The sequence below is a fragment of the Salmo salar genome, chromosome 01 (genome assembly GCF_965601325.2).
Source record: "Salmo salar chromosome 01, fSalSal1, whole genome shotgun sequence".
Lineage (NCBI taxonomy): Eukaryota > Metazoa > Chordata > Actinopteri > Salmoniformes > Salmonidae > Salmo > Salmo salar.
In genome coordinates this window covers 136,304,846-136,321,799 of record NC_138291.1, presented here as the reverse complement: position 1 = coordinate 136,321,799, position 16,954 = coordinate 136,304,846, and the positions used below count along the sequence as shown (strand labels likewise).

Below are 16,954 nucleotides of genomic sequence, written 5' to 3'. Positions count from 1 at the left end.
AGTATAATTACAAGCATTTCATAAGTGTCAAAGACTTTTATTGACAATTACATGAAGTTGATGCAAAGAGTCAATATTTGCAGTGTTGACCCTTCTTTTTCAAAACCTGTGCAAACTGACCTGGCATGCTGTCAATTAACTTCTGGGCCACATCCTGACTGACTGATGGCAGCCCATTCTTGCATAATCAATGCTTGAAGTTTGTCAGAATTTGTGGGTTTTTGTTTGTCCACCTGCCTCTTGAGGATTGACCACAAGTTCTCAATGGGATTAAAGTCTGGGGAGTTTCCTGGCCATGGACCCAAAATATCAATGTTTTGTTCCCCGAGCACTTAGTTATCACTTTTGCCTTATGGCAAGGTGCTCCACATGCTGGAAAAGGCATTGTTCGTCACCAAACTGTTCCTGGACGGTTGGGAGAAGTTGCTCTCGGAGGATGTGTTGGTACCATTCTTAATTCATGGCTGTGTTCTTAGGCATAATTGTGAGTGAGATCACTCCCTTGGCTGAGAAGCAACCCCACACATGAATGGTCTCAGGATGCTTTACTGTTGGCATGACATAGGACTGATGGTAGCACTCACCTTGTCTTCTCCGGACAAGGTTTTTTCCGGATGCTCCAAACAATCAGAAAGGGGATTCATCAGAGAAAATGACTTTACCCCAGTCCTCAGCAGTCCAATCCCTGTACCTTTTGCAGAATCTCAGTCTGTCCCTGATGTTTTTCCTGGAGAGAAGTGGCTTCTTTGCTGCCCTTCTTGACACCAGGGCATCCTCCAAAAGTCTTCGCCTCACTGTGCGTGCAGATGCACTCACACCTGCCTGCTGCCATTCCTGAGCAAGCTCTGTACTGGTGGTGCCCCGATCCCACAGCTGAATCAACTTTAGGAGACGGTCCTGGCACTTGCTGGACTTTCTTGGGCACCCTGAAGCCTTCTTCACAACAATTGAACCGCTCTCCTTGAAGTTCTTGACGATCTGATAAATGGTTGATTTAGGTGCAATCTTACTGGCAGCAATATCCTTGCCTGTGAAGCGCTTTTTGTGCAAAGCAATGATGTTGGCACGTGTTTTCTTGAAGGTAACCATGATTGACAGAGGAAGAACAATGATTCCAAGCACCACCCTCCTTTTGAAGCTTCCAGTCTGTTATTCGAACTCAATCAGCATGACAGAGTGATCACCAGCCGTGTCCTCGTCAACACTCACACCTGTGTTAACGAGAGAATCACTGACATGATGTCAGCTGGTCCTTTTGTGGCAGGGCTGAAATGCAGTGGAAATGTTGTTTTGGGATTCAGTTCATTTGCATGGCAAAGAGGGACTTTGCAATTCAACTGATCACTCTTCATAACATTCTGGAGTATATGCAAATTGCCATCATACAAACTGAGGCAGCAGACTTTGAAAATTAATATTTGTGTCATTCTCAACTTTTGGCCACAACTGTACACAGTTTCACAGTCACTTTTACTTAGAGTAAGTCACTAGTCATCAGCACAACTAATATGTCACTTACAGTAACTGCTGGTTTACTTACAGCAATAGCACAACTAACATGTCACTTACAGTAACCTGCCGGTTTACTTACAGTAATTCATCAGCACAACCCGTAACGTTAGTCACATACAGTTACCCTAGCCTTACTCACTGTATAGCCTCCATTAAGTCACCCTGGACAGACGTGGGTGAGCAAAGCTGCTCTAGGCCCAAAACTTTTTTAAACGTTCCAGTTGAAAAGGATTTCACTGTGACTGTGAACTTGCTGTGGACCTTATCATTATGGCTGTCCCCGGGCCACCTTCTGCTCCGTCTGTCTCTCTGTTGGAACAGACTAACTCCAGCTAGTAGAAATGACTGTCCCCAGCCCCCATACATATTAGTGTCTTTTTCATCATGTCTCCCCCACGCATCATCTCTCCCCCTTCCTCCCTCGTCCCCCTTCCCACAATCCTGAAATATGAATGAAATGCTGTCACAACACATCTGAAACTCAAATGAGTCCCCTGCGGCAGTGTAGCTAGCGACGAGGAGACAATGAGAGGATATTGAAGACGGGGGGGTTTCTCTCTGGTCTGATTTGTATCTCAGAGTACACGGATAGGCAGGGGCCACATACTTGTTCCCTTGTACTGTGTGGGCTCTGTGTATCACATATACATAGTTGGGACTGAATGAGTTGTTCTGCAAATAATTTGATTAAGTTTAATTAGTGCAATCTCAATTTAGAAATGTTTTAATTCGATGTTGTCACATAATAGTGCAATAGGACTTTTACAACAACACAAATTAGGAGTTTGGTTAGATTTGGGGGTGATATGCAGCCAGCTGTGTGTGTGTGTGTGTGTGTGTGTGTGTGTGTGTGTGTGTGTGTGTGTGGTGGTGTGTGTGTGTGTGTGTGTGTGTGTGTGTGTGTGTGTGTGGGGGGGGGGGGGGGGGGTGATTTTTCATTAGGAACAGATCTGTGATCCTGCGCTAACTTCCACACTAAATGGGTAGTCTGATCAACTAATTGGCTGTTTCACAGCCCGCACTATCCACGCACTAACGCACGCACTCACACAGAGGGTTTATAATTAGACAGCTTGTCGGCCTCTACAGTTCAGTAAGCATGATGTTTCAGAGGGAAGGGAATGGGTGGAGGCTGTTCATGAAATATCGGAGCGCTTTATACCACTGATCCATTCGAACAGCAACTCATCACATTGCCTCATACATTAAAAAAAGACCCTGAAACCACCTACCTTCACGAAGAAAATATATTATCTCTCTACCTCCACATATTCCCCTGGCCCTACACCTTATCTCCCTCTGTACCTCATACATTTATTTTGTCCTTATGAGTTCCTCTGCTTAGTGGTACCTGCTTGCACACACACACACACACACACACACACACACACACACACACACCCCCCCCCTGTACACAGACACGCGCGCGCGCTCTGGCAGAGCCTAAACATCCATTACTCTTCCGCCGTCCACCGGCAGCCGCTCCAACTCTGAGATTTACCTCTAAAAAATGATGCGTCTGCAATCTCAGCCAGCCGTTCAGCCATTCCTGTACCTAGAAAAGCCCCGGTCGTTGTCGTAAATGGCATATTTTGGCATGTTTTTATACAGAGGTTTGTTTATCAAAGTAGCGTGGCAGTAGCGGCTCACAGTCCACGTCTCTGCCCTAGTGTAAACATCCATCACTTTGACTGCCGCCAATGTAGCGACGCTGTGTGTGTGTGTCTTGAGGATGGAGCCTTATTGACCTGTACCCGGAGACACTGACGCTGCCACCGGCCCCTAAATGAGGAAGCCATCTCTATCTCAATGTAGAGTGCAGTTACTCAATCGTTTAAAATGCTGTCCCCTGTCTCCTCGCCTTCTTCGGGCACTTGTTGTAAAGGATTTGATGGGTGAAAACAATATGGTAGAAACTCGTCATTATGCTGGAGGAAAGAGGGGTACGAACCAAATGAGAGAGAAGCATCACAGTGAAAGAGGAGCTCCCTCTGAGCTCATCGTCCAGGCTGTTTTAGCCCAATAGCCCTGCAAGCCCTGCAGCTGCTACCAATGACTACAGTCAGGGGCCCTTCAGTGATAGCCTGATCGCAAATTGGTTTGTGTTGTCTTGCCAGCTCCTTACAGTCATTGTCTAGTTTGGCAAGACGGCACAAACAGATCTGGGATCAGGCTACTTCAGTGACAAGGCACTTTCCAGAAAGCAGATTGTGTGTGCGCGCAGAAGAACTCAGAAGGACAGACCTGGGCCCAGTGTCGCAGACAACACCCAACCAAACCTGAACACTGGCATGAAATATTAATGATAATGTTTTGTTTTTGTCTACTAACTGACTGTGAAAAACACTGCCTGTCTGACTTACAGTTGAAATCGGAAATGGCCAAATATATTTAAACTCAGTTTTTCACAATTCCTGACATTTAATCCTAGTAAAAATTCCCTGTCTTAGGTCAGTTAGGATCACCACTTTTATTTTAAGAATGTGAAATGTCAGAATAATAGTAGAGAGAATTATTTCAGCTTTTATTTCTTTCATCACATTCCCAGTGGGTCAGAAGTTTACATACACTCAATTAGTATTTGGTAGCATTGCCTTTACATTGTTTAACTTGGGTCGAACGTTTTGGGTAGCCTTCCACAAGCTTCCCACAATAAGTTGGGTGAATTTTGGCCCATTCCTCCTGACAGAGCTGGTGTACCTGAGTCAGGTTTGTATGCCTCCTTGCTCGCACATGCTTTTTCAGTTCTACTCACAAATGTTCTATGGGATTGAGGTCAGGGCTTTGTGATGGCCACTCCAATACATTGACCATGTTGTTCTTAAGCCATTTTGCCACAACTTGGAAGTATGCTTAGGGTCATTGTCCATTTGGAAGACCCATTTGCGACCAAGCTTTAACTTCCTGACTGATGTCTTGAGATGTTGCTTCAATATATCCACATAATTGTCCTTCCTCATGATGCCATCTATTTTGTGAAGTGCACCAGTCACTCCTGCAGCAAAGCACCCCCACAACATGATGCTGCCACCACCATGCTTCACGGTTGGGATGGTGTTCTTCGGCTTGCAAGCGTCCCCCTTTTCATCACAACCTAATGATGGTCATTATGGCCAAACAGTTCTATTTTTGTTTCATCAGACCAGAGGACATTTCTCCAAAAAGTACAATCTTTGTCCCCATGTGCAGTTGCAAACCGTAGTCTGGCTTTTTTATGGCGGTTTTGGAGCAGTGGCTTCTTCCTTGCTGAGCATCCTTTAAGGTTATGTCGATATAGGACTCGTTTTACTGTGGATGTAGATACTTTTGTACCTGTTTCCTCCAGCAGCTTCACAAGGTCCTTTGCTGTTGTTCTGGGATTGATGTGCACTTTTCGCACCAAAGTACATTCATCTCTAGGAGACAGAACACGTCTCCTTCCTGAGCGGTATGACGGCTGCGTGGTCCCATGGTGTTTATACTCGCATACTATTGTTTGTACAGATGAACGTGGTACCTTCAGGCGTTTGGAAATTGCTCCCAAGGATGAACCAGACTTGTGGAGGTCTACATTTTTTTTCTGAGGTCTTGGCTGATTTCTTTTGATTTTCCCATGATGTCAAGCAAAGAGGCACTGAGTTTGAAGGTAGGCCTTGAAATACATCCACAGGTACACCTCCAATTGACTCAAATGATGTCAATTAGCCTATCAGAAGCTTCTAAAGCCATGACATCATTTTCTGGAATTTTCCAAGCTGTTTAAAGGCACAGTCAACTTAGTGTATGTACACTTCTGACACACTGGAATTGTGATAGTGAAATAATCTGTCTGTAAACAATTGTTGGAAAAATGACTTGTGTCATGCTCAAAGTAGATGTCCTAAACGACTTGCCAAAACTATAGTTTGTTAACAAGAAATTTGTGGAGTGGTTGAAAAACGAGTTAATGACTCCAACCTAAGTGTATGTAAACTTCCGACTTCAACTGTACATTTTCTGTAGTGGACTTTTCTCAGATGGACAGGTTGACTGCTAGGTACTTAGGCTGACGCGATTGGTGATTGACAGATATTCTGTTGATTCACTGATGATCCCTTTGGCAGTTGCTGGTTAGAGCAGTTCCTGATTGACCGGTGATTGGCTGATACTGGTTGATTGACAGCTGATTTGCTGACGTGGTGTTCTGTGTCTGTCCACAGTCGAGAGGTGCTACAGGAGATCCTGGATACAGACCTGAGTAACGAAGCCTTCCCTTTCTCTACACACAAAGTCTGTAACGCTGCCGGACACAAGGTAAGAGAAAAGACCTGTCTGTCTGTCTTCCTGGCTGGCTGGCTCTATTGGTCTGTCTGGCTAGCAGTTATTTTCCCCTTTCATTCCCACCCTTACACTCCTGCCTCATCAAATGTATAATTTAATATGGTACAAATTACTCTTCTTCACACAGTGATGTCAATTGCCAATGGAATTCAAGTAGTAAATTCGAATAAATGTACATTTCATGGCGCCGCTTGAAGAAGGGTTGTTTTCTCCTGAGTGTGCACGAGAGAGAGCAAGGAAAGAGCGAGGGTGCATATCTTTGCGTGTGTGCGTTCATGCGTGCACAAAGGTGGTTGTTGTATGTGCGCGTTTGTGTGTAGCTGCCTGCGTGTGTGTTTTGTTGTGTGTCTTGGCCTAGTTGTGTATTGTGTGTGTGTGTGTGAGGAACCTGAGTGAGTGTGTTGTGCCTGTTTATGGGACAGATGGCCTGGCTCACATCACCCCTGTGACTGACTGAGACCTCATGTCAAACACTCTGCATACTTCTCTAACCTCCCTCTCTCTTTTTTTTCTATTGCGCTCTCTCTCATCTGTCCCTCTCCTCTCCATTATTCATATCTCCCTTGAATCTAAACATTTTAGTCTTTCACCATCCAGTCTTTTCCTCCTCTCTGCCTCATTTCAGAGTTGTAGAAAACATTTACGTCTCTGTACATTTAACACATACCATCTTAATTTGACAAGTTTCTCACAGCAGTAAAATAATCCTGCAGGAAATCTGAATTATGTGGATTATAATTAATGGATATTTTTGTAGGGGTTGATGCATTTTTCGTTGGGGCAAATCAAGTTTAAGTGGAAATGTTCCAAACTTTAGAAACCTTTTTAAACCTTCAACACACTACAAGTTGCAACAATCTGACAACACTGATCAAATTAAGAGACAACATCTCTATACATGTTTTAGCTTGGTAGCTGTAATACATTTTGGAGTGTTTTATAAACATCCAATACAGCTCTAACTATTACACTGTAATTACAGTACAGTATAAAACACTGGGTCCTCTGTATGTTTCCCAGTAGATGAGCAGAGCAGCGTTGGAACGGAGTGGCTCTCCTCTCCCAAATAAAGACAGCTCTATTTCGAACTAAGCCTCTGGCTCAGTGTCGCTAATGCATTCTGTTTTGATTTAGCTGAATTATGTCATCGTTTTTTTCTGGATCCCCCTTGTTCTTTGGCATCTGCCTGCCTTCACTAATGCCCCATCCTGTCCTACATTAAGTACGGTCTTGATGGCATTTTAATCCCAATGATGGTCTCACTGCTGTGCTGAAAACACTGTCTTTGCCTGTGCCCCAACTCACTCAATACACATCATTCTCTCATACAGGTTTACCATACCGTGAGGCGGGTTGTTTGGTTTGGAGGGGGTGTGCATGCACGTGGGTGTGCATGTGTGCCTGCATGTGCATGCATGATTATTATTATTTGTGTATGTGTTATGTGTGAGGATCTTGGCCTAGTTCTGTCCGGATCCCTAGAGTTTCCTGCTGTGTGTGGGGGGGATAAAGGGACCTGTGTGAGGCTGTGCTGGCCAGATGGTGTGGCTGACAGGGCCTCCTCTGGGGCTGCCTCTTCAACTATCCTTGCTGTTGTCACGTCTCAGCTTCTCCTCATATTCCTCCTGCTGTCCTGCTTCACCAGTCTCTCACCCTCTCTCCTTCTTTAGTCTCTCACCCTCTCACCTTCTTTAGTCTCTCACCCTCTCACCTTCTTTAGTCTCTCACCCTCTCACCTTCTTTAGTCTCTCACCCTCTCTCCTTCTTTAGTCTCTCACCCTCTCTCTCCTTCTTTAGTCTCTCACCCTCTCTCCTTCTTTAGTCTCTCACCCTCTCTCCTTCTTTAGTCTCTCACCCTCTCTCCTTCTTTAGTCTCTCACCCTCTCTCCTTCTTTAGTCTCTCACCCTCTCACCTTCTTTAGTCTCTCACCCTCTCACCTTCTTTAGTCTCTCACCCTCTCTCCTTCTTTAGTCTCTCACCCTCTCTCCTTCTTTAGTCTCTCACCCTCTCGCCTTCTTTAGTCTCTCACCCTCTCGCCTTCTTTAGTCTCTCACCCTCTCTCCTTCTGCTCCTCCTCTTCTCCGTATCCAGCTCTATCCCTAACACATTTTTATCAGTTCCCACCCTGTTCGTTTCTTTCTTTCCCATGCTTCTGTTCATCCTCCCACGCTCTCTTTCTCTCCTCTCTGTTCCCTCTCTCCCTGCGAGGAACTTCTTCATTAGAATGTACGGCAGCCAGGCATACAGACCATGTCCTTGAAGACGTGTGTGTGTGTGTGTGTGTGTGTGTGTGTGTGTGTGTGTGTGTGTGTGTGTGTGTGTGTGTGTGTGTGTGTGTGTGGGAGCAGTAGATAGTAGGAGGGTTACAGAGCAGCTGTGCTGTTCTCCAGAAGGGTTCTCTCTGTCAGACTAGACCAGTGTGAGCTGCCTTCCTGCTCTCAAGGACAACTCGTACACAATTCCTCTATTCATTCCATTACATCTATATTACATTGGGTTCTGGCCATGCAATTTAAAGTCTCATTGTATACAGTTTGTTGGGAAGAGGGAACTATCGGTTCCAATTACTGCATCTTATTAGAGCCCCGTCATGTCCCAGGACATTTTAAATTATCACTTTGTTCGTTCGTTCGCTCACTCATTCAATCACTCGCTCATGAATTCTCATTCTGTCACCCCCCCCCCCTCCCTCTAGGTGCGAGCCATGCGTCTGTCCTTCGTGGGCGAGCTGGGCTGGGAACTGCACATCCCTAAGGACTCCTGCTTGCCCGTCTACCAGGCTGTCATGGCTGCCGGTGCCAAGCACAGCATCATCAACGCCGGATACAGAGCCATCGACTCCCTCAGTATAGAGAAAGGTGTTTGTGTGTGCGCGTGTGTGTGCCAATGATTCCCTGAGCATAGAGAGAACTGTGTACTTCAGCATTGAGAAAGGTATAGTACAGCTTAGCTCTGAAAGAGTTTGGTGGCAGAACAACAACTTAACAAAGTTTTTCTGGAACCAGCTGTGGTTTTCTGAGCTGAGGGGCTGGTGGCAACACATCACAACCACCAGCTGTGCTTCAGCTACATTTACATTTAAGTCATTTAGCAGACGCTCTTATCCAGCTATGACATGTTCCAGGAAAACATAGGGCTATTAGTGAGATGTGCCAGGAAAAGTTGGGACTTTACTACCCCTTTTCTTCTGTAACGGCAGTGGGATAATCACACGCTACAGATTGCTTAGTTTGACAATGACACGGAGTACAAGGTGTGGAATGTTAGCTGTACTAGCTTTCCCTGTAGCTCAGTTGGTAGAGCATGGTGTTTGCAACGCCAGGGTTGTGGGTTCGTTTCCCACGGGGGGCCAGCACAGAATTTTTTTTAATGAAATGTATGCATTCACTACTGTAAGTCGCTCTGAATAAGAGCGTCTGCTAAATGACTAAAATGTAAAAATGTAACTGACTTGTACCCAGGCTAAGAGTACAGTAACAGTCCTATAAATGTCTTAACTGAATGTATAAACTTCCATAGGCAGCAGACAGTGTATCAGATGTACAGATTTCCATAGGTATCAGTCATAGTGTTGTCACGATACCAGTATCGCGATACTAGGAAGTAAGGAAGCAAAGGAAACAAAACATGAAGCGGACAGAATTTCTTGAGGAAAACAGTCCTAATGTTGGAAAAAACTGCCTTATGTTGTCACCCAGAGTCACATTTGTTTTACAAAAGTAGATTTTAAAAGGACTATAGAGTTTTGTCGGCTTCGTGTTTTATTTTTTGCCAAGGATAATCTGGTATGGTAAGTATCGCGATACTGGTGTCGTGACAACATGGAGCAGAGCTGTAAGTGAAACAGAGCGTGTTTGGTTCAATAGATAGATACCTGTGTGCTTGAGAGAACAGCAGTAGCATGACTAGCAGAAATGAGAGACCCGTTACAGTGGCTGTTTGACGTGTCAGCAGTATCCTATATTGTTAGCTTGTACTTCAACATCACTTGGGATCAACCACAGTGTACAACTACCCGCTCTGATTAGTCTGTTGACAGGCCGGGGGAGCTGGCAGTGTATATGCATTACAGTAACTTATTTGTGGCGACGGGTAACCGCAGGGTACATGTGACGCGTCTAGTGCAGTAGTGCTGAGGTAGAGGTCAGTTGCATGCCCGCTTGCCACGTGCTTGAATACTCTTGCTTACAGCTTGCTGCCGCCGGCTAGCCCTTGTGGTGAATTGGGGAGAAGCTTCATGCACAAGTCTCCCCTTGCCTGGACAAAGCCTCTCCATGACCAAGACTCCTGTCAGGCCTCCTCGCGGTGGCACATGTTAACTGGTTGTCTTGAAACTCCAGTCTAACCGGCTGGGGATCTCGGGAGCAGCAGTGGGCCCCAGAGATGCATCTGTACAGGCCCACCTCTGTGTGGACAAGTCCTGGCAGCCATCAACCACTGTCCCGCTGCCTTGTGGGTTAGTCTAGTACGACAAAGGCTTGGGGAGCACTCCCTGAGAGAAAAGCAGCATGCTGGCGGCGCGCGGTAGGCGGACACCGACAGACTGGGGTTTCGGCAGCCTCCTGCAGCTGTGGAAGATACTGGTCGTCCTGGGTTTCCCCCCTTGCCACTGGAATGTCACCTTCCTACAGTGAAGTAGTGCTGTTGGGGATTGCACACACACTCAGCGGCAAGGGGGGAACTTCCTTTGCACAGGTATCCACTTCTGACCTCGGTGAAGCCATCAGCCAGAAACTGGGAGCCCTTAATCAGAGCCCTGCACGCCAGCGGCACAGGTCTATTATGGTCGCCAGCAGCTGGGACTTGAGTGGCAGCTGCTCTCGGCAGACCCCTGTGTGACTGAGCATCCTGATTTAGGAGCCACACTGCTCACCCCAGCTGAGGAGAGGCCTAGAATAGGTGGCCTAAAAATTGCCCACACACTCCATGCTGGATAGGCTACCGCACCTATCGGGAGTTGCACAACATCAGCACGGTGTGGGACTGGCAATTAAGAACAGCCTTCTACCCAGCCTCACCGAAACACCTGTCAGCATAAGGGAAAGACTCATGTCTTTCCGTATCCCCCTAGCCAAGATGTGTTATGCTACTCTTCTCAGTGCATACGCACCAACGTTACCATCTGAAAATGAGGCAAAGGACTGCTTCTACTAGTCACTAGATGAGGCCCTTCACCGCATCCCCAGGAATGACAACATCTTTCTGCTGGGTGACTTCAACGCTAGAGTGGGACAGAACAACAGGATATGGAGCGGAGTGCTGGGTAGGCATAGTGTTGGCCAGGTCAATGAGAACGGCATGAGACTGCTAACTCTATGTGCCGAGCACGATCCCATTGTCACTAACACCTTGTTCCAGCAGAAGAACAAATATAAGGCATCATGGATGCCCCCACGCTCCAAACACTGGCACCTGATGTACTACGTCATAGTGAGACGTTCTGACACTAATGAAAAACAGGAATCTCCACCTCCACACCAAGGTTGCCGTCTGTCAAGCCGTCTGCATCACCATACTTTTTTACAGCTATGAAGCCTGGGTCACTTAGTCGCCACAACATGCAGCTCGAGCGATTCCACATTAGATGCCTGCATTGCATCCTGGGAATCCCCTGGTGCAACCGTGTGCCCCATACAGAAATACTTGTTAAGACCAACTGCAAGAGTATGGAGGCCATGGTCACCCATCACCAACTGTGCTGGCTTGGAAATGTCATTAGAATGTCTCAGGAGTGCTTGCCAGGGCAGATCCTGTATGGCCAAGCTACATCTTGGCCGGCGGTCTGCAAGGGGGCAGCTGAAGCTCTACAAGGACCAGCTGGAAACATCACTGAAGAAGTGCAACATCAAACCCACAGACCTGGAGGATGCTGCTGCCGACCGTTCCACCTGGTGGCAGCTCTGCCAGAGCGGTGTACAGAGGTGGGAGAGGAGCATAAAGAGACGGCACAAACAGCTCAGGAGACATGCAACCATGCCTGCCCCCGCCAACACAGACTGCATATGCCCCACCTCCAATAAAGCTTGTGGATCTCTCATTGGTCTCTACAGTCACCAAAGAATTCACCGTTAACTCGGAAGTGATCATCGAATACGTTGGACAGCCATAAGCAACTTCTTTGAGAGTGCTTAACCTCTGCGCGCTTGCATGCGTTCGTGTTTCTGTGTATAATGAATGCAGAGGCGGCTGGTGGGGGGAGCTAAAGGAGGATGGGCTCATTGTAGTGGCTGGAATGGAATACATGTAAATGTATCAAACATATGGAAACTGCATGTTTGACTCCGTTCCATGAATTCCTTTCCAGCCATTACCCTCCTCCTATGGCTCCTCCCACCAGCCTCCACTGACTGAACGCGAGTGTGCAAGCATACATTACATCTGTCTCGTCCATTCTGTGTCCTACCTCTTCCAAGGTTTGCAGTTTGGCTGGATAGTGACTCCCCTCCTCTCTCCCTAGGCTACAGACATTGGCATGCTGACCTGCGCCCTGATGACACACCTCTGGAGGCGGGACTAGCGTTCACCTGTAAGATGAAGAGCACCATTCCCTTCCTGGGTCGGGCCTCTCTGGAGAAACAGAAGGCTGAGGGACTACGTAGACGCATTGTCTGTTTCACCATTGATGAGTGAGTGGTCACGGTCACCATGGCAACTTTTTTAGCTTGAGGACATAATTAAATGTCACCAGCATTATTTTCTCATATCCTGGGTTTCTTCCTCCTTTCATGTGGGTCTTTGATGACTCCAGTTAAAACGGTGTGTTTTATGGCCTTAATGACAACCATAGAAATAGAAATGACAGAATCATATTTTTGAAACTTAGCCCTCGAGTCTTCCCTGCTGTTAGTGTACTGTAGCAGACCTGGTTTGGTCTAAATGTGAGGGACTAAGTGATGTTTCCAGTAATTCACTAAAACTGCTGGGGTTTGATTAGAAGGGGTCAGCCTGACGTGATATCGTTTTCTTAGTTGATTCACTGAGACTACTCTATCTGGTTCAGGTCTGAGGTGCAGATAGAAATTCAATGAGTGGAGCTGACATGATCCCCTATTATACATGCAGACAATCATATCTGTTCTACACAAGACATTTCTGTCTGAACGCTCTAACGTTACATCACCTGAACAGGTCTGTTTGATGCAGTGTGAGCCGTCTGTCTCTCGCTCTGTCTCTCTCTCTCTGGCGCTCTGTCAAGCTCTCTCTCTGGCGCTCTGGCACTCTGTCTCTCTCTCTAGCGCTCTCTCTCTGGCGCTCTCTCTCTCTCTCTGGCGCTCTCTCTCTCTCTCTCTCTCTATGGCTCTCTCTCTGGCTCTCTCTCTGGCGCTCTCTCTCTGGCGCTCTCTCTCTCTCTCTGGCGCTCTCTCTCTCTCTCTCTCTCTCTCTCTATGGCTCTCTCTCTGGCTCTCTCTCTCTCTCTCTCTGGCTCTCTCTCTCTGTCTCTCTCTCTCTCTCTCTCTGGCGCTCTCTCTCTCTGGCGCTCTCTCTCTCTGGCGCTCTCTCTCTCTCTGGCGCTCTCTCTCTCTCTGGCGCTCTCTCTCTCTCTCTGGCGCTCTCTCTCTCTCTCTGGCGCTCTCTCTCTCTCTCTCTCTGGCGCTCTCTCTCTCTCTGGCGCTCTCTCCCTCTCTCTGGCACTCTCTCCCTCTCTCTGGCACTCTCTCCCTCTCTCTGGCACTCTCTCCCTCTCTCTGGCGCGCTCTCTCTGGCGCGCTCTCTCTGGCGCGCTCGCACTCTCTCTCTGGCGCGCTCGCACTCTCTCTCTGGCGCGCTCGCACTCTCTCTCTGGCGCGCTCGCACTCTCTCTCTGGCGCGCTCGCACTCTCTCTCTGGCGCGCTCGCACTCTCTCTCTGGCGCGCTCGCACTCTCTCTCTGGCGCGCTCGCACTCTCTCTCTGGCGCGCTCGCACTCTCTCTCTGGCGCTCTCTCTCTGGCGCTCTCTCTCTCTCTCTCTGGCTCGCTCTCTCTCTCTCTCTCTGGCTCGCTCTCTCTCTCTCTCTCTGGCTCGCTCTCTCTCTCTCTCTCTGGCTCGCTCTCTCTCTCTCTGGCTCGCTCTCTCTCTCTCTGGCTCTCTCTCTCTCTCTCTCTCTGGCTCTCTCTCTCTCTCTCTCTCTCTCTCTCTCTCTGGCTCTCTGTCTCTCTCTGGCTCTCTCTCTGGCGCTCTCTCTCTCTCTGGCGCGCTCTCTCTCTCTCTCTCTCTCTGGCGCTCTCTCTCTCTCTCTCTCTGGCGCTCTCTCTCTGTCTCTCTCTGGCGCTCTCTCTCTCTGGCGCTCTCTCTCTCTGGCGCTCTCTCTCTTTCTCTCTGGCACTCTCTCTCTCTCTCTGGCGCGCTCTCTCTCTCTCTCTCTGGCGCGCTCTCTCTCTCTCTCTGGCGCGCTCTCTCTCTCTCTCTGGCGCGCTCTCTCTCTCTCTGGCACGCTCTCTCGCTCTCTCTGGCACTGTCTTTCTCTGGCGCTCCCTCTCTCTCTCTCTCTCTCTCTGGCGCTCTCTCTCTCTCTCTCTCTGGCGCTCTCTCTCTGGCGCCCTCTCTGGCGCCCTCTCTCTCTCTCTGGCGCTCTCTCTCTCTCTCTCTCTCTGGCGCGCTCTCTCTCTCTCTCTCTCTGGCGCTCTCTCTCTGGCGCTCTCTCTCTGGCGCGCTCTCTCTCTCTCTCTGGCGCGCTCTCTCTCTCTCTCTCTGGCGCGCTCTCTCTCTCTCTCTGGCACTGTCTTTCTCTGGCGCTCCCTCTCTCTCTCTCGCTCTCGCTCTGGCGCTCTCTCTCTCTCTCTCTCTGGCGCTCTCTCTCTCTGGCGCTCTCTCTCTCTGGCGCCCTCTCTCTCTCTCTCTCTGGCGCGCCCTCTCTCTCTCTCTCTCTGGCGCGCCCTCTCTCTCTCGCTCTGGCGCACTTGCTCGCTCTGGCGCACTTGCTCGCTCTGGCTCGATCGCTCTAGCACTCTCGCTCGCTCTGGCACTCTCTCTCTCTCTGGCACTCTCTCTCTCTCTGGCACTCTCTCTGGCGCACTCTTGCATTCTCTCTGGTGCACTCTGGCATTCTCTCTCTCTGGTGCACTCTGGCGCTCTCTCTCTCTCTCTGGCGCACTTTTGCATTCTCTCTGGTGCACTCTGGCATTCTCTCTCTCTCTCTGGCGCGCCCTCTCTCTCTCTCTGGCATACTCTCTCTCTCTCTTTCTCTCTCTGGCGCTCTCTCTCTCTCTCTCTCTGGCGCACTTGATCGCTCTAGCGCTCTCGCTCGCTCTGGCACTCTCTCTCTCTCTGGCACTCTCTCTCTCTCTCTCTCTCTGGCGCACTCTTGCATTCTCTCTGGTGCACTCTGGCGCTCTCTCTCTCTGGCGTGCGCTCTCTCTCTCTGGCGTGCCCTCTCTCTCTGGCGTGCCCTCTCTCTCTGGCGTGCCCCCTCTCTCTCTCTGTTGCCCCCTCTCTCTCTCTCTCTGGCGCCCTCTCTGGCGCCCTCTCTCTCTGGCGCGCCCTCTCTCTCGCTCTCTCTCTGGCGCTCGCTCAGCCTCTGGTGCTCGCTCAGCCTCTCTGGCTGGCGCTCTGGCGCTCGCTCAGGCTCTCTGGCTGGCTCTCTCCCGCTCTCTCTCCCTCTCTCTGGCTCGCTCGCTTTGTCTCGCACTCTGGTTCCCTCTGTCTTGCTCTCTGGTGCTCAGGCTCTCTGGCTCGCTCTGGCGCTCTCTCTCTGGCTCGCTCTGTCTCTCGCTCTCTGGCGCTCTGTCTCTCGCTCTCTGGCGCTCTGTCTCTCGCTCTCTGGCGCTCTGTCTCTCGCTCTCTGGCGCTCTGTCTCGCTCTCTCTGGCGCTCTGTCTGGCGCTCTGTCTCGCTCTCTGGCGCTCTGTCTCGCTCTCTGGCGCTCTGTCTCGCTCTCTGGCGCTCTGTCTCAATTTCAATTCACTGTGCTTTATTGTTATGATGTAACAATGTACATATTGCCAAAGCTTACTTTTGATATTTACAATATTAAAATAATAATAGTCATACTTGTCAAAGGGACAACATTAACCAAGGGTCAAAATAGCCATTGAACAATAACAATATAGAGGACATGTGCAGCGCTCTCTCTCTGTCTCTTGCGCTGTCTCAATCACATAGATAAAATATTAACATTTTCCCACCAGAGGTGTGTTTCCATCAAACTTATTTTTTAGCCAATAAAAAGCTGTGCGTGATGACGTAGTGCACATACACTAAAGTTATTTTATGTGTTCAGGTACCGAATAAAAAAAAAAACTGAAGTTTCATGTGTTTATTTGCAATTTCAACTCTGATGGTTTTGTCACAACAACTGTTGCGATAAATAGCATACCTCCTTGCCCAATCTGGTTTTGGTGCATGCTCTAATGACAACAGTTGATGATAAAGTGAACAGGGTACGTTATATGATGACATGGCTAAAAGCAATATCTTATATATATATATATATATATATATACACAGTTGAAGTCAGAAGTTCACATACATCTTAGCCAAATACATTTCATCTCAGTTTTTCACAATTCCTGACTTTTAATCCTAGTAAGAATTCCCTGTTTTAGGTCAATTAGGATCACCACTTTATTTTAAGAATGTGAAATGTCAGAATAATAGTGGAGAGAATGATTTATTTCAGCTTTTATTTCTTTCATCACATTCCCAGTGGGTCAGAAGTTTACATACACTCAATTAGTATTTGGTAGCATTGCATTTAAATTGTTTAACTTGGGTCAAACGTTTAGGGTAGCCTTCCACAAGATTCCCACAATAAGTTGGGTGAATTTTGGCCCATTCCTCTTGACAGAGCTGGTGTAACTGAATCGGGTTTGTAGGCCTCCTTGCTCGCACATGCTTTTTCAGTTCTGCCCTCAAATATTCTATGGAATTGAGGTCAGGGCTTTGTGATGGCCACTCCAATACCTTGACTTTGTTGTCCTTAAGCCATTTTGCCACAACTTTGGAAGTATGCTTGGGGTCATTGTCCATTTGGAAGACCCATTTGCGACCAAGCTTTAACTTCCTGACTGATGTCTTGAGATGTTGCTTCAATATATCCACATAATTTTCCTACCTCATGTGCCATCTATTTTGTGAAGTGCACCAGTCCCTCCTGCAGCAAAGCACCCCCACAACATGATGCTGCCACCCCCGTGCTTCACGGTTGGGATGGTGTTCTTCGGCTT

At 48.2% G+C, this 16,954-nt stretch overlaps 1 protein-coding gene across 2 annotated transcripts in view; it reads left to right on the top strand.

Annotated features, from left to right (window-relative positions):
• Nucleotides 1–16,954, top strand: part of sardh (sarcosine dehydrogenase) — an 89,656-nt gene that overhangs the window by 64,841 nt on the left and 7,861 nt on the right. For both annotated transcript variants that reach the window (XM_014125682.3, XM_014125677.3), the window contains exons 18-20: nucleotides 5,691–5,784; nucleotides 8,508–8,670; nucleotides 12,270–12,438. In XM_014125682.3, the coding sequence (XP_013981157.1) occupies nucleotides 5,691–5,784; nucleotides 8,508–8,670; nucleotides 12,270–12,438 (426 nt within the window). The remainder of the gene's footprint in view (nucleotides 1–5,690; nucleotides 5,785–8,507; nucleotides 8,671–12,269; nucleotides 12,439–16,954) is intronic.